Below are 18,315 nucleotides of genomic sequence, written 5' to 3' on the forward strand. Positions count from 1 at the left end.
GTGATTGCCCTATTTGGAACACCTGTGGCAGCTTGATTGGCGCCAACAGTCCGGAGAAGCTGATTGGTGGCCACACCCTTCTTAAAGCCCCGTCTTAAAGCCCGACTTCAGTTTAAACTTTGCCAGATCGTTGCGAGCTGTTGTGTTTTACTCGGTGAGCAATCCCGTCCGACTTCATCCCTGTTAAAACCTGTTTCCTGCCCGATTCCCGTTCTTCAACCCGTTTCCGAACCTGTTATAATCAGATCAGTCTTTTGAGAGTTAAGGCACAAGAAGTTCGATATTTTTGTCCTTCACTAAAACTTGTTCTCATGTCGTGTTTAACAACTGTGCTTTTGTGAAAAAGTCAAACAACAGCAATTGAATGAATTCCCACTACAGTTTATTTAACTCTGGGAAACCCTTGTAGACAGGAAAGTGACAAAAAACATATCCAAACTCTATTTTAAATGATTTACAGAATATTTTAAAAGTTTTTCTGCTTGTCATTATATTTTCATGAAAGTTTAGGTAGATATGTAGATTTCATGTCTAGGAGCTTTTTAAAACTCATGCAAAGAAAACCAGGTGACGTTTTTTGACATGACTTTCATCTAAAGTAAAATAACATTAAGATGGGTTTCCTCAATATTCTCTGGTTGATTAATGGTAATAAGCAAATACAGCCACAGCTACGTGGATTTACCTAGCTTTGGTGACAATTTGTTGACATATTGTGTCCAAGTCATTGTGGCTCATTTTTTTCTTATGCTTCTCTCAGCATTGTCTCACGGGCCAAATTTTGGCTCGCCGGGCATAACTTTGACGCATGTGCATTAAGGGCTGGCCTGGACCAGTTTTAGCCCACATGCCGTGTCTTTGAGAACAGAGTTCAAACTCTCGTAACCAAAGAGTTCCTTTTCAGAAGGATTTAAATAATTTGTATTTTTTTTTAGCTCACAAAGTTGTGAGCTGAGGTCACCATAGCAACATGTTTCTCCTTGTTCTGGATGTGCTCATAACAAACCCATCAAAATGGTAGCAATTGTTGATGCCAAATTCTTGCTGGAGACGCATCGTGTCAAATCAACGTGAGTCCCCAGGACGCAACTTTTTTGACACGAAATAGTCATTATCATTTTTTAACACAGATTTACCGCACTCCAAACTTTTCGTCAGGCAGATCCGCCATTGTTGTTTTGGTCTCGTGGTTCTGAGTTTTCATCTGCACGCCGATCTCCGGTTCGAGTTGTGTAGTGAGAGTCCGTCTCTTTTTAGAGAACCGGCTTTTTCGGCTCAACTCATTAAAGAGCCGGCTCTTAAACGGCTCACTTGCTTTGATGCATTATATTAGGAATGATGATGTTGTATAAAGAAGTTAAGAATAAAAGGAAGTATAAAAGGAGAAAATGAAAAAAGACAGCACTACGGTTTCCTCCCACATTCCAAAGACATGCATTTCAGGTGGATTGGCCGGTCCAAATTGTCCCTAGGTGTGAATGAGCGAGCGAGTTGTCTGTCCCTGTGTGCCCTGCGATTGGCTGGCAACCAGTTCAGGGTGTCCCCTGCCCACTGCCCGATGATTGCTGGGATGGGCTCCAGCACCCCCTCGACCCTACTGAGGATAAGCGGTGCAGCTAATGAGATGAGATGAGATTATTCTACTTAATTTTATTTGCATGTATTTTTTTCCTTCTACAGTGAACGTCCAAGCGACTTCATTTTTGAACTTTTTTCATAATAAACCTCATTCATGTCGAGCAACTCAGTGTCTCACCACAAAATGTTCATTAACAATATATATGATATAAGGAAACACATGTACAATATAAAATGTTAAACTACGTAAACATTTTTGAAAAAAAAAAAGATTTTTTGTAAGGGAAAATACGAGAGTCTGTAAGGGCATGGAGCACACAAAATTTTGGGGACCCATAGATTTTTGAGCATGCGAGTCCCCGGGACCCATCACTTTACAGGGGTAAAACGAACACTGCATGGTGTGAAGATATCTTGATTGTTTGTTTTCCATTTTCCTGCGTGGGAACTATAAATGTCTGCTTGATTGATTGATGACGCATACTTGTGCCACACTTCCTTTTATCTAACCAAGAATGAGTTTTCCCTAGAGCTGGGCAATTCTGTGTGTGAATTGCATGTGACATTTCAGACTTTAAACGGAAAGGGTTTTATTTTCGTTGTGGATTTAATGTTTAAGATCACATTAACCTTAGCAACATTATAGATTACCAAAAAACAGCATGTCGCTCCAAAGTCTAACCCTAACTACTGTAGCTACAATTTACCGTATATACCCTCATCGAAGCGGACCATCCAAAGTGGCTTTAAAATAGTCACATAACAAAAAAAATAGATAAAAACTTGTACACCAGCACGAGGAAGCAGTGAACCCTTCATATTTCTTGCAATCTTGAAAGCTTGTAAAACAATCACTTAGCCAAGACTATTGAAGGATTTTATACGATCGAATAGAAATTACATTTAATGTAAAAGATATTCACTGGCTGGGCTGTGGTGTGATGTCAGGGCTCCCTGGTGGAAAATGTTGTTTACAGGAACGGCGGGAACGGGACGTAAGGCTGATAAGATCATCAGCACATCCAGACGCAGAAAGGCCCTGATGACGTAGAAACACTGTGTTGTTTTAAGGAATTCCTGACATCGCAACGCTCTTCGACGAGATGGTGAAGCCAGGGGGGGCTTCCTTGGCACGCCCATGAGAGGAGTCGGCACGCCATTATGCGGAAAGAGGATGGCCAATAAGAGAAAGGACTTCAGAAAAAGGCTTCCCACAGACTTAAACGTCACTAATTCGGCCGTTTTTGATGGAGTCCACTTAAATTGTTAATGAAATTAAATCTGCGCCCGTGTGAAAATGTCGGCTTTCTGTCTCATCTTTTCCCTCAAGAAACAAGCGCGTATAAATTGTTGGGTGAATGTAGGTCGTGTTTTGTTAATGGAGTCAGATAACCGATTCAAACCATTTGGTAAACGGTACATTTTGATAGTTATTATTTCCCAACACTATCCATATCCATTTTGTCTCTAGGTTTCAAACCACTCAAAAATGTCCCTCTCCATTTCTGGGTACTGTCCAACAGGTTTTATTTTATTCTCCAGGCATGGAGTATTGGAAAAATATTTTTACAAATAAAACACCTGAAATTCTGCAGATTTACCATAAATTATGTGCTTAAGTTTGCCTCATCGCTTTTACATTGGTTTGTTGTTCTTCTACCCACACGCTGCCTAACATTTGGTCAGGGTTGGGTAGGGTTACTTTAACTTGATTACTTTCAATTACTTTTGGATGACTCCAATACCAAATATGCTAATAAAAGACAAAATAAACTAAATATGAATAAAATGATGACTCACAACACGTGGTAAGCTTTCTCTCCTGGCTTTGATCTCCGGCAAAATTAACATAAAATGCGACAGAAACAAAATGAAAATAAATCCAAACAGCTTGCCAACATCATTTTTGCCTGATCCATGTATTCCGTTACTCCCCAAGCCTGCACAAAATTTAGTCATTTTATTCATATTTAGTTTCTTTTGTCTTTTATTAGCATATTTGGTATTGGAGTAATCCAAAAGTCATTGAAAGTAATCAAGTTAAAGTAATCCTCCCCAACCCTGCATTTGGTACGGGTGAGACAAAACCAATTATGTGCATATAAGATGACCCTAATTTGAGTATTTCATAGTTGATGAGAGTATTTATAGTAGGGAGAACATCTTGATGACAAAAAATTCAGCATCCTCATATCGTAAGCTTAAGGCCACCATAACTGTATTCAGATATACTTTGTTGGTAAATACATACACGCCTAACCTTCAGTAATTGTTGCTGGTAGATTGAGGGTTGGATACCGGATGAGAGTATCCAGCAGCATGAGGGCATGATAATTGATTATCTGCATTCAATGAGTGGTGGAATAACATAATCAGGGTTGGGTAGGGTTACTTTAACTTGAATACTTTCAATTACTTTTGGATTACTCCAATACCAAGTATGCCAATAAAAGACAAAAGAAACTATATATGAATAAAAATTACTAAATTTTGTGCAGGCTTGGAGTACATGGAACGGCAAAAATGATGTTGGCAAGCTGTTTGGATTTATTTTCATTTTGTTTGTCACATTTTATGTTGGTTTTGCCGGAGATCAAAGCCAGGAGAGAAAGTTTACCACGTGTTGTGAGTCATCATTTTAGTCATATTTAGTTTCTTTTGTCTTTTATTAGCATATTTGGTATTGGAGTAATCCAAAAGTAATTGAAAGTAATCCAGTTAAAGTAACCCTACCCAACCCTGAACATAATACAGCACAATATGTAGTATTGACAAATTTAATGTAATTGTATTAACATATTACAGTACGCACTACCAAAAAAGGTAATTCCCTTCCTTAGTAACGCGTTAATCCTAATGCAGATGGCACAATTTCAAATCTTAAAGAAAAATAAGTAGCCAAATTCATTGTAATGTTCTTTAATACACATTAAATGGGAGTGGTGAGTTTGATGGCGAGAAAAATAGACGCATTTGAGATCACCACTTCACACGTTGCAAAGCGGGCATTCATTCTCTTCTTTAACCCAAGACACACACAACTGGTCACACACTAAACGCAGAGAAAGTCCATTTAAGCAAATTTCTGCAAGACACATACAGATTTACAAAATATGCACCTTTCAGTATCGCAAATATACAAAAGGTTGTCAACGTATGATCAAAGTTTTAACTTGTAAGATAAATCACATCATTTGTTGGCACGCAATACCGGGATTAAAACAAAATGGAACAAGTCAGGTAAAATCACAGCCTTCAACAAGCCAAGGCTGACCCCCAGTGGTCAGAAATGTTATATCTGCAGCAACTCCCTGAGTGGCGTGTGCAGCGTTAACATGGGCCACTGACTAAAACGCAAAGTGAAAGTCATTAGGGTGCTGAACTTAAGTCTGTTTATTGTTAACACGATCAAACAAAGTAAAAGTGAAAGAGGAGGGCCCCGGAAATTTTCAAAAAGCCTCATGCAAAAATTATAATAGCGTCTTGGCTTCAATCCTTGCCATCGGCAGAGTCTGATTCAGATATGGAAGGCATCAGTCCGCTCTTTAAAAATAATCACTTTCAAATCGAGGCGAAAAAATAAACTGACACACAACAAAGCTCGGACTTCCATCTTTTGTACAAGCGATTTCAAACTAAATCACTCAGTAAAGTAGTTTTGCCTCGTTTAGGTTTAGCAGTTCCATCAAGGTAATACACAGCACTGAAAGCAATTAGTTTGCCGAAACATTTGCATCAAAAAGAAATACGATCGCCTCAGCCAAACTTTGGATAATGAGCAAAACCTGAAAACAAGAAACCGAGCAACAGAAACGAGTTAACAAGCAGCAAGTGGCACCATCATACTGCCAGGTTGCTACGTTCCCGTCATCTCCATCCTCATACACAGCTTATTCCAAACACCAGATTATCATCGAGGTTCTATGAACATGCTTTAATCAAAAATACAGCAGGACTTTTTAATGTTTAGCCTGTTATAAATCCACTGGGAATTGCAAAATGCTGTTCTATCTTAAAAATGGGTCTCCGTGTTTCCAAACGAGTTTCGAAACCAAGTTTGTGGACGCGCAAATGAAGCTGAAAGAAAATCGTAGCCATGTACAAATAACCAATCAAGTCTTGATCAACTAAACTCAAGGAGACCTGGGTCTACAGTCAATGCCATACATTCAATCCACCATAGACATTGTCCCACACCAAATGCAAGCCAAGGGAAAAAAAAAAGAAAACAATGGGGCAGGGTGGAGGACTGGATATCCCCCCACAAGACACTAAAAAAATAGTTAATAGCTACTTGAGGATGTTGGAACATTTGAAGACTACTTTTGAAAAGCATTCCATGCATGCACGTGTGACATTAGTACATCTGAGAAGAATCATTTTCTTTGGCACGCCAGGACAACCTTTGCGAAAAGGACCGAAATATACCGAAGGTTAACAGGCATGTGCTGTTAAGCGGTACACTCAGAAACATATATTTTGTTTTGTAAATTAACATTACCCCTCAAATATCTGACCAACGGATCTGAGCAACTGGCACTAAAGCAGAAATGAAGCTTATTGGTGTCCACGTTAGAAAGAACAGGGAAGACAAAGTGGGTCAGCTTTAGTTTCAGTTACAGAGACTATTGAAAAAGAGGCTAATAATTTAGTGTGATGTACAAAACGTTTTACTTTTTCGGCTTCTTAGTCTATTTGCAAAAGGGCTTGTTTATTCACATGAGAGTGCACTTTGTCTTGGACTTCTTTTTCTTCTTTTTGCCCTCCTTGCTCATCTTCTCCTTATGCTTGCGGATTTCTCGTACTAAAGTGTAGAAGGCGTCGTCGACTCCCTGCAAGAACAGTGCGGACAAAAGTTACAAAACGTGGTCATCAGAAACCCTAGCGTTCAAAAAGTGAGGTTTACCGCGTTCCCTGTTGTTAAAAAGTAACCGCGGTTACTTTGAAGACAGAAAATGAAGATCTACTTTGACTAATTGCAACGACTGCATTTGTGAGTCATTTCTATGGAATTGCATAAGATGTTTTTCCCGATTCAGCCAACCAATTTAAGACATTTGAACAGCTAAATAAAATGTGTCAAAAGTAGAAGCCCAGATACCACACGACTAAATTATAGAAGACCTTTACAAGACCTTTGCCCCAAATTGGTACTGGAATATTCTTTGGCGCCAAAGTTTTTGAGAAAAGGACATTCTCCTGTTATAGTAGGTACCAGTAACCATTTAATCTCTTTACGAGCACAGTATTTTAGATTGTGCTATACTTTAGGAGAATAAACACATCAATTGCCCTGTCATGTAGGTACTTAAAAGTGAGAACAGCATGGCCGGTGTAAGAAGATACGAAAATGTGTGTGTTACTAAAGAAATGTAATGAATTTGTTTTGTTTTTTAAAAAATCATCAACCCCTTTTCACACCACGACCAGAGGCTTCATCAAAGCCACCTACCTAGTAAGAAGACCTTAATCACCGATTGGATCCTAAATACAGACTGATCAACAACAATCAGTGTGTTGATATCATTGTGCATGTTTATATTGAAGGCAATACTCCAATTAAAGTACGAAAAAAAAATGGTTGGATTACCCAGAAAGATAATCCTTATCACTGTCACGGTTTGTTCTGCTTGTTTAAGAATCTGGGTATCTGGACCACAGTATTTGCCTGCATGTAAACCAGGGATGGGTAGGGTTACTTTAACTTCATTACTTTCAATGACTTTTGGATTACTCCAATACCAAATATGCTAATAAAAGACAAAAGAAAGTAAATATGAATAAAATTACTAAATTTTGTGCAGGCTTGGGGAGTAACAGAATACATGGAACGGCAAAAATGATGTTGGCAAGCTGTTTGGATTTATTTTCATTTTGTTTCTGTCGCATTTTATGTTAGTTTTGCCGGATATCAAAGAGATCAAAGCCAGGAGAGAAAGCTTACCACGTGTTGTGAGTCATCATTTTATTCATATTTAGTTTCTTTTGTCTTTTATTAGCTTATTTGGTATTGGAGTCATCCAAAAGTAATTGAAAGTAATCCAGTTAAAGTAACCCTACCCAACCCTGATGTAAATCTAGTCTTTGCATACGACTTTGTCCACTGATTTACTGCCATATTCTAAAATATAAATTAAGGTGGTAACTTTAAAAAAGGTCTGCCGGCATGAATGCAAGAATGAGTACCTGTATTGTAATCTATACATTATCTCTTCACGAAAAATCTATGACCAAGAGTAGAACATGCGAGTGTGTGGAAGTGATTGCGAAACCAGTGAGCCCCAGATTTGACAAAGCAATATACAAGCGAGAAAAATGAAAATCCAACTATACCATGTCAGAGTGACACCAATTTTAGATTACATTGAGCCAGGACACAGGTACAGATGCAGACAGAAATCATCCATTGGCGCTTGTTAGCACCTCACCACAGCCCCAGAAGAGATCTGCGCGTTGACATGAAGAATCCAACACCACTTTGCCTTAGACTCAAAAACCCAGTTTCACGTACAAACACAAAAGAGCGAGCGGGGGGGCGCGGCCGCAAAAACTTACCCCATTCACATTACAACACACTTTTTAAGCTTGACACAGCGCGGCGTCTTTTCTTCCTTGCTGAGCTTATTGAGGCGGTACTGCCTGATCTCCCGTACCAGAGTGTAAAAGGCATCTTCCACTCTCTGCAGTACGAAACACAATGCCCCTCAGTAGTGGGTAAAAAGGGGGGTACGTTGTACAGCTTTACACAATGCCTGTGCACTGAAGATTCAACACAGGGCAGTGCCTCCAGGTATGTCAACCACCAGGCAACTTACTTTTAAAACTTAGCTCTGTCTAGCCAATTTACATATTTCACCCTACTGTAAAAAGAATGGACATAAATACTACAGCGGTACGTCTTTCTACAAGCACCTGTAAAAACAAGAATTTTGCTATACGAGTCTTATTTGCAACAAAAATTTTGCTCGCTATACGAAGGAAAATCCAGTTCCCGAGCAGTCCCAGAGGCTACCACTAGAAATCCCTCACCGCTCATGGCTGCTTACCACCAGCCTTAGCTTATCCATTTTCACAGGCAAACTACTACATGCAAAAAGTGAAAAAAAAATTGTAAAAATATTCTGTATGTACGTTAATTTAAAGTTACAGTAACTTCAATTCTGTAAGTGCCTACGTATCATCAACAACCTCACGGTATCACACCCGTCAACCTCCACCTCATTAATGATTGAAAATCCACCTTATCAGGCAACATTGAAACTTACAACACAGCACCTGCTCACAGCAAGATAATACTATTACAAATACTGCGACATAAGCAATTTTTCTATTGCTGTATAAACATTGTTATAAAATGGACACAATGTGAAATTATCAAAGAGCATGAAATCCAGGGAAAACGTAAGAAGTTTACAGGTATGCGACATCTGCTACTCCTCCTCGCCACCTTCCTCAGCAGCACGCACGCTCATTTGTTTCGGCGCTCATTATAAACCCGCATTTTATTTCGTTAATATCATCCAATTTATCTTATTAGTGTTTTTTAAAATTTAATAACTATTTGCATGTGTTTTAAGTGATCAAGAAGATGTGTTCTAGAGCTATTTACGATTCACTCTTGACACTTCTGGGAGGACGGAAGCAGACCAATTAGTTTTCATGTTCTCATATCAGGGAAATGTGTTGCACGAGCAATTCAAACAACGAGCACGATCCGGGAACACATGAAGCCCGTAAGATGATGTACCACTATACTATTTCACTAGCTTTTATCATTTAACCTTCGACCTTCATTTTGGTTGTAAACCCCGTCTACTAATAACAGTGCTAGACAGCTACCTTAATTCAATCGCAGGGAAATTTATCATTCTAGTGATCTCTAGAAAACATCAAAACACAGGAAAACAGCATCACTATGGAGAGAAAGGTATTGTCCTCTACAATGTGGGAAAGGAGTCTATGTGCCTAATTTGAGAATGAAATCCTTGTATTTCCAACTTATCAGAACTGATAATAGACAGAGCAAGGATGAACCCCACTATATTAGTCATCAACCACGAAGCATACCTCCAGTTAAACAATGAATTCCTTCCAAAACCTAGTACCAGTAACACTAATCCATTACCCTAACTATCTCAATGACAACTATCAATGTGTTTTCACACTTGATTTAGAAAAGATGGCGTGTAAAAAAAAAAACATACCTAGTAAATTTAACATGTGATTCTCAACACGTTTCATGATTAATAGAAAAGACCCTAGATATGAGAAAATGTGAATGATTTTCCCTCTATACCTGTATGACCTCTTCCACAATGCCACTTAAGCAGTCAGACTAAGAGGAACTTTGGACGCCCACCCATTTCAGCACAATGGGGGTATACGGTTTTTGTTAGTTCTTCTGGTTTTGGCTGTGCAATAAACATTGTATATACAGTGACCAAGAGGTTATACCAAGCCATTGTTGGGTATTACTCATCTTTATCACTACTACCATTAAGTAAATTACAACAATTTAGTAAAAGATAATCGTTTTTCCACTGCAAATACAAAATAATTTTAAAAGCTTCGGGACTCCAAAGAAATGGTCCAAGCCTTTATGCACAGATGGAGAAAATAGTAAGCCAGAAGATCTCCAACTAAATTTTAAAAAATGTATCCACCTAATTGCAGAATTTGTTGGATTAGGTCCAATTTGGTATTTGACTAAATCAAAAGACAAACATAAAACGGAAAATAGCATAGTTGGGAGATTTCCAAGACAAAAAAATAAAATAAAGGAACAAGAAAACAAAGACAAATGTTTTGAAAAGGTGTGTAAACAAAATCAAATAAAAAAGTATTTTATATAAAAAGAATCCTCAACATTCAAGAATGCGAAAAGAAGCAGCAATGTGACGTATAGTGCTTCTTCATGTTAAACTGGCACTGAACAACTTGTTGTAATTTAATCGAATGATACAAAACAGACAATATAGTTCACTTGAGTGGTTTTTGTGAAATGTTCAAATTGGTATGATTAAAAATCATTAAAGCATGACAAACATGTTTTCAGGAAAGTAAGTGTTAGGTATATTTTTTTACAGCACAGTCATAAAACAAAGTGTGAAATAAAACTGAGATGAACTATGTACGAAAAAAACCACACACAGATTATAATAGCTATTGAAAGTAATGTAAGCATGAAGGACTTTTATACCTGTCTAGTTTTGGCTGAGGTCTCAATGAAGGGAATACCATAGCTCCGTGCCAAGTCCTGGGCCTGCTTAGTGTCCACTGTCCGCGATGGGAGATCACACTTGTTGCCCACCAGCACCATTGGGACGTCCTCGGAGTCTTTCACACGCTTTATTTGTTCTCTAGACATGAAAAAATAGATGAGTGTAAGCTTAACAGTCAAAAGATCCATGGTCTTGAAGGTATTCCCGAACTGATTTTGTTTTTCAATTTAGGCACAGAATGTGTAAGTTACCTCCCCACAATTATACAAAAATGTTGCAAAATATTCAATGCGACCCATATGGAATCCCATTAATACAACATGTCCGTCAGCTCCGAAGCACAGTGATTGTAGTGAACAGCAATCAAATAGCACTTATTTCTGCTTGGAGGTAAGAGTTAGTGGCTTTTTGATTGGGTTTTTTTGACGCGAGTGTCTCTGTTGGTATAATCTCGTTCAGCCATCTCAAAGTTCACGTGACAGGTAAAGTGAGTTTTGGCAACCAGTGCCAAACGCTTAACTCACCTGTAGTGGTGTATGTCCTCAAAGGACTTTGTGTTGTTGATTGCAAAGACACAGAGGAATCCCTCCCCTGTCCTCATATACTGATCTCTCATGGCGCTATACTCCTCCTGACCTGCTGTGTCCAGGATGTCCAACAGACACGTTTCACCATCAATCACCACTTGTTTTCTGTACGAGTCCTGAAAGAGGAGAATTCCACCAAATGGGTCAAAAATCGCTTCCTAATCATAAAATGGTTCTGAATGAGCATCTGGCTTTTTTCTCCTAAGGACAATAGTGAAATCAAAACTCATTTGAAGTTCACAAAGTACTAATCTTAACATTACCATATTAAAAAAAAATCAACAATTGAAAAAAATAATCAAAAATACAAGTAATAGAGGAAGTGATTTTAGTAATTAAAATAAAAATATTAATACAAATATGAAAATAATTTTAATTGTAATAATTTATTGCCTCCGTCTGGTAAAGATTTCCACAGCTATGAAACTAAATTGATTTATGACTGTGTATTCCTGCAATTCTAATGATTGCTCTGATAATTCTTCAAGTTAGTTGTTGTGTCAACCATCGCTCTTTATTATTTCAAATAAATATATAAACCGAAAATTCAAACTATAAGCCGCAACTTTATCCCCAAGCTTTTAACACTGAAGCTTATGCAATGATGCTGGTGATTTATGCATTTTTTCTAACAGCCGCCAGGGGGCGCCCGAGCAGAAGAGGTGAGAGTGAGACAAGTGTAGTATATGTGTCGAGGAATGCAAGTTTGAATAAAACTAGCGTGAAAAGACCCTCCAAACGAAGAAAGTGTCAATCGAAAGCTGAGGGCTAAATACCATATGGGAATAGTTTTAAGAGTCTGTTTATTTGTAAACGTAAATAATGTGGCAAAACGAACAGATTACTAGGAGCAACATTGTACAAAACAGAAATTTTATAGGCGGATTCCTATTTATCGCCATTAGCGTGTGTTTTGGAGTTATTATTTTACATGGTTGTTTTCTATAGATTGTCCTTGATGTAATGAAGCCATATTCGCAGACATTCTAACGGACGCAATGTTGAGTTACGACAGCTTTACTGTTTTCGGGTATCTTGTTTCAGACTGATGAGTATGTTTTGAAATGGTCATCACATATTTGCTTCTCAACTGCCTGGCGTCCCACCAGCGGGACGTCGGAACGTTAAAGGGTTAAAGTTCCGTATATTATTAAAACTTTCTATGTACCGTCTTTTTTGTAAATATCTCGTGTTTCAAAGTGGGAACGTGCAGCTTATAGTCAGGTGCGGCTTATGTATGTACTGAAATGTTTTTGTCTTTAAAAATGCAACCGGGAACAGCTTATAATCAAGTGTGCTCTATAGTCCGAATTTTACGGTGGTTATTTGTTTTTTGGATGAATGTATTTATAAATAAACCTTTCCAACGCATTATTAGCTCCCGTGGCCACAATCAAGTTTGTTGTCCAGTATTTTTAAAATTGCGTGGCTTCCAAACTTCTTTCGTTTGTGTTTTATGTGACATATGTACGTTTTCTCAAAGAATATTACACAAAAAATAGACAATCAAAAAAATAAAAAAAACAGTTTCATTTTGCTACAAATACTACGGTTAGCTAAGGAATATAATGCACTAAAGACTATATTGTAAAAAGCTGAAAAAATACAATATTTAAAGAGCTGTATTCAGTTAAAATAATGTAACTAAGTATTTGGATAGAAGGTTGAGACCTGTTTTCCTAGAGCACTAATATGTGGTGTAGGCCACATAAACACCACGTTTCTTTCAACTAATAATTATTTGATGAGCACATCTGAGTAAGCAATCATTATATTTATTAGGCAGAACTAATCTGCATTCCGCGCAAAACATTAATAATTAAACAGTTTTACATGACAGTGATCCGTTTCAATAGTTTCAGCTTCTAAAATTAGCTGGCCAACAATGACAAGGACATTTAAAACCTGTTTGGTTTCTCTAAACCTGAAGAACGTGTTACAATTACGTTTACAGGAGGTTTTTATTGCTTGTCATACTTAACTTTTCATGATACACTCAAATGGAGAAAGGCAAGCAACTAAATTTACACAGTATTGCTCCACACTGTTCATACATACCATGTTCAACATATTCTCACATACCTCAATGGTGGGGTCATATTCATCTACAAAGTGATTCTGGATTAGCTGAATGGTAAGAGCGCTCTTCCCAACGCCACCAGCTCCAACCACAACCAACTTATATTCAGTCATGGTTCCCCTGGGACAGAAAAAGAAATCATACCATCAGCAAATGAAGTCATTTTAGCAGCTCCCATGCATTAATAATCAAAATCTAAGTATTTTGCGCAAAGGCACACTAGATAATTTTCAGGGGAAATTGTTTCATGGTAAGCAGATACAGCCAAAAGGTAGATGTTACTGTAAGCATAACCTAACATAATGCTTACTATAGACCAGATGTCCCTAGCGAGCTCTGTTGTGGGCAAAGAGCTGGACAGCCTAACAACAGTAGCTGAGAGACGGGCACTGGAAAAGCTGCGGTCAATCATGGACAATCCATCGCATCCACTACACAGCATTATCTCCAGACAGAAGAGCAGTTTCAGCGACAGACTGCTGTCACTGTCTTGTACTACGGACAGACTGAAGAGATATTTTCTTCCTCATGCCATGAGGCTCTTTAACTCTACCCGGCATAGTAAATGAATTTTGGGGATGAATAAAGTATCTATCTATCTATCTAATGTGGTGCCCTCTAAGGACCAGCTTAAGACTTAAAAACACAACCTTTCCAAAATATTACTATATTTTTTTCCAATAATTGTACTGACTTGACAATAATTGGTTTGTAGGGGCTATTACATTATGGCGTTACTTAGCTAGATTATTTTTTGTACTGTGTTGTTTACCATAACCAATTACTAGATACTGGTCATGGAAACTTCTTATGTTTTGATAATGCAGAGAATCAAAATATGTAAAATATGTACAATAATATGAGTTATTATGATCCAAAAGTCAAATAGGATACATTGCATTGTACAGTTAAGTATAGTTTACCTTTATTTCTCAATGGTGAGCCTGGATTGTGCTAAAAATTATGACAGGAAAAAATTGTGTGATTTCTTCAGTGCTCCAAGACCTTTTACGGCCACAGCCTCATCCAGAATGACCAATACAAACCAGACTAAAATTAGGGATTTTACTTACAAATCCACTATTCAGTACTAGTAATATTACACTCAGTGCAACATATCTTTGATCATGGTTTGGCTTATTTATACACCATTTACTTTTATTGGGTTTAGGCACCCAAACCATATTTGTTTGTTTGCGGCTTAATACTGGAGCACAGCACAAAAAAGTAACTAATAATTAAGAGAAGTAAACCACAAAATATTTCCACACAAACAGCTCTACAGTGCAGTGATGTGGTACACAGTCAAGTGCCCAAATGGAATAGGCGAAAGTAAAAACCTTTAAAAAAATATGCATAGTATCTAGTTTTAAAATTGATATAAATTAGTAGTAGAATGAGTAATAAATACATTTTCAGGTGGCGAAAGGCATTATAATGTTGTATGGGCGTGTTGGACCTTGAACTTTTGAATTCCTCTTCCGCGATGACTGCTAAATAGAAAAAGAACTAATGTTTGTTGGGAGTTGATGCGCATTTGCTGAATGTACTAATAATAGCAATTTAAGTGTTTCCATATTCCTTCAATATGTATTTCCCCAAATCACTATACAATAACTCAAGAGGAAGTGTACCGAACTTGGAACTTTTTTACTCGCTGTTGTCATCTCCTGGCTTGTGCCATCAGCGCAGCCTCAGACAGCTCGTTCATGTTGCGCATGCAAGTGTGTGCATTTCTTAGAAGTGCTTGAATAAACTTTCTTTTCCATCTTTCGTGAGTTTTGAGTTTGACTTAAAGCAGGAATTTTCTTACTTTCACCATTTTCCTACTACGCTAACACATAGAAACAAGAATTTAAAAAAAAAATGCGGGGACGAGCATGACGTCACTCTCTAGCATTTCCCATTCCTTCTACCTAATGAGTTTGCCCCGAACAGCTTTACTATTACAGTACAAGTCGTTGGAATTTCTTGCTTAGCATTGCTGCCTGTCACACTTCCTCGGGTGCTCAAGGCTCAGCTGCAAGGTTGTCAGATAAAACCAGTGAAAAATAAAGAATAAGAACCCTTTTTGAACTCAGGTGGGCATTGTTAACAAATACTTTCTCTATTAAGTATCTCAATGTCAACTTTTTAAAACGACACCTTAAACGACACACCCCACATTTACATAAGGCAAAATTAATGGACTGTACATTATACGAAGGGGTTTAGGTCAAATATGTCTGCATCTAATTATAAATGTGCATACCTGTCAACCTGTACGTTTTTGCCGTACAAAGTACGTTTATTAACTCCACCCGGGGGAATAACAGCCCACATTAAACCACACCCCCACATTGCATACTACCCTATTTTTATTACAGTGTGTAATTTATGTAGCACTATTTAAATACTCTATATCAACATGTTACATTGGGTATTTATGTATTATATTCCTTTTACATTATTGTTGTTTATTTTCAACAAAAGGATACTGCTGAAAGTGAGAATTTCCCTACGGGGATGAATAAAGTGTCTATCTATCCAACTTATTATGCATTTTAAGACGTGTACGACGTACGAGAAAATCTATACGGAAAAACGCAAATTTGTCAATGATGGGTACCATCCGGGATACACCGACTATGACGAAACGGCAAATCAATCAAGTCAAACGAGTTCGCCGCGGTAGCCTCTATCTCGGTATCGGTTTTTTTCGTTGCAAACGAAGCGAGCGGTTTGATACTACTGTGCGCATGCATCTGCGGCCTTGGATTTCATGTGGTAGTTATGTAGTGAAAGGAAGTCCGCCTCTTTCTAGAGAACCGGCTTTTTCGGCTCAACTCATTCAAGAGAGCCGGCTCTCAAACGGCTCACTTGCTTTGATGCATTATATTACGAATTATTATTGTTGCATAAAGAAGTTAAGATAAAAGGGAAGTATAAAAGGAGAAAATTAAATAGGACAGGTTTGTGGTTATCCCTTTAATCAGTCCATTACCAACAATAATTTAATGCAGAAAACGAATTCATAATTTGAATAAGAAAATGTATTATTCCATTTAATTCTATTTGCATGTATTTTTTCCTTCTACAGTGAACGTCCAAGCTACTTCATTTTTAAACTTTTTTTTTTATAATAAACCTCATTCATGTCGAGCAACTCAGTATCTCACAACAAAATGTTTACAATATATATGATATAACGAAACACATGTACAATATAACATGTTAAATGACATAAACACGCAAGGTTATTTTGTATTTTGTAAGGGAAAATACAAAATTTTGTAAGGGAATGGAGTCGTGGAGGTTGACAGGTCTGAATATGGTGTTCTTTACTAGTTAGTATTGTATACCATAAAATGGTGTATCCAACTAATATCATGGTTATGCATCACCACGACAAGCTTATATGAATTCGAACCTCAGCGCTTTTACAACATGGTGCAACGTCAAAGCTCAAAATCGCAACTTAAAGTAATAAGTTTCGAAGGTGCAAAGGAATTTGATTTAAAGTACAGTGAACGCCTGCGGGGGTTGCCAGGTTGGTTGTGTAAAACCCTCCAAAGCCGGTGAACAACCGGGCGTCATGTCCGAGAGCTAAAGCTAGCTTTTGAGCTAACCCGCGACCTTAATATGAATTTACACTCCATTGCAAAGAAATTATCGATAACAAGTTGAAAAACAAGTAGTCCACACCATCTACCACCGGGAAAGAGTATCGCTCATTGTCTTTTAAAGGCGCAAACATTGAGTTTAATGCAGTCATTCGCACGCTAGCGTAAAGGGCTGCATCGCAGGGCCGACATTCCCCTCACAACTGGGCGTAGTAGTTTACAATAAAACGCTTCTGTACAAACACAACAAGAATAAGAACCAGGCTAAAGTGTACAGATATCGCGTGTCATAAAAACACAAAACAACCTTCTTCTAACGCGTTTTGTCCTCTAATGTTTTACCTTTAAACAACCGGAGTTCCGCGTCTGAAGTGGCGACAAAAAATGACTCAAACTGATCCTCCTCTCGTTTCACACGATGTGAGCATTGCCTGCTCGACAACGAAAGGCCTTCATGAAAAAAAAATGTCCGAAACTCCAAAACAAGTCAGCAAATCAATCGATTGAACTTTCCATTTGTTCACGCCAGCCGCTCGACTTGCTCAGGTTGGCCTCCTTTTGGAGAATATGGGCGGATACCGAGCGGAGTTCGGGATGCACTTTACCCACAAAACATGGCCGGTAAAGCCCTCTTTAGAACGCCGATACCAATAAAAACCATGACTCCCATTAAAATTCAAATTGCTTGTGTTTTATCTTACTTAATATACTCATCCTGTTGATTATTTCCTAAAATGTGCAAAAAAAATAAATGTACTGTTTGAATTATTTCCCTGATCTTAAATATACCTATAATTATTTTTTGATTATGTATAAAATGACAACGTATATCGTGTTTATATGCCTAGAGTTTCGACATTGATAGACGAGCTTCGGTTCTGCTACACAGTCACTAAAGTCTAGGGGGCGACTCTACTATATATAGGCTCTAAATATAACTGCAAAGTCCCGGTTGGACGTCATTCCAAGGCTGTGAAACCATTTGGCGAGCCCTTGTCAGTTTTCCTACGTCTTCACTCAGGTCCCGCCTGCGCGCTGGATTTGCAAACACTCGCTCACATTTTACATAACAACCTCATATTGTTAGAATATGATATAATCGGGGTTGGGTAGGGTTATTTTAACTTGATTACTTTCAATTACTTTTGGATTACTCCAATACCAAATATGCTAATAAAAAACAAATAAACTAAATATGAATAAAATGATGACTCACAACACGTGGTAAGCGTTCTCTCCTGGCTTTG

At 37.9% G+C, this 18,315-nt stretch overlaps 1 protein-coding gene across 2 annotated transcripts; it reads right to left on the minus strand.

Annotated features, from left to right (window-relative positions):
* Nucleotides 1-4,481: 4,481 nt before the first annotated feature.
* kras (KRas proto-oncogene, GTPase) lies at nucleotides 4,482-17,955 on the minus strand. Of its 2 annotated transcripts, XM_088339622.1 has the most exons (6): nucleotides 17,411-17,955; nucleotides 13,469-13,586; nucleotides 11,324-11,502; nucleotides 10,778-10,937; nucleotides 8,134-8,258; nucleotides 4,482-6,410 (listed from the first exon to the last, which is right to left on the minus strand). In XM_088339622.1, the coding sequence occupies exons 2-5, from the start codon at nucleotides 13,577-13,579 to the stop codon at nucleotides 8,139-8,141; spliced, it is 570 nt and encodes a 189-aa protein (XP_088195748.1). In that variant the 5' UTR covers nucleotides 13,580-13,586; nucleotides 17,411-17,955; the 3' UTR covers nucleotides 4,482-6,410; nucleotides 8,134-8,138. The 2 variants fall into 2 exon arrangements, with proteins under 2 accessions (XP_088195748.1, XP_088195749.1); XM_088339623.1 differs by lacking the exon at nucleotides 8,134-8,258 and having other exon boundaries at nucleotides 17,411-17,949.
* Between the last annotated feature and the right edge of the window lie 360 nt (nucleotides 17,956-18,315).

This window comes from Urocampus carinirostris, chromosome 7 (genome assembly GCF_059441175.1).
Source record: "Urocampus carinirostris isolate Australia breed hairy pipefish chromosome 7, RoL_Ucar_1.0, whole genome shotgun sequence".
NCBI classification, from domain to species: Eukaryota; Metazoa; Chordata; class Actinopteri; order Syngnathiformes; family Syngnathidae; genus Urocampus; species Urocampus carinirostris.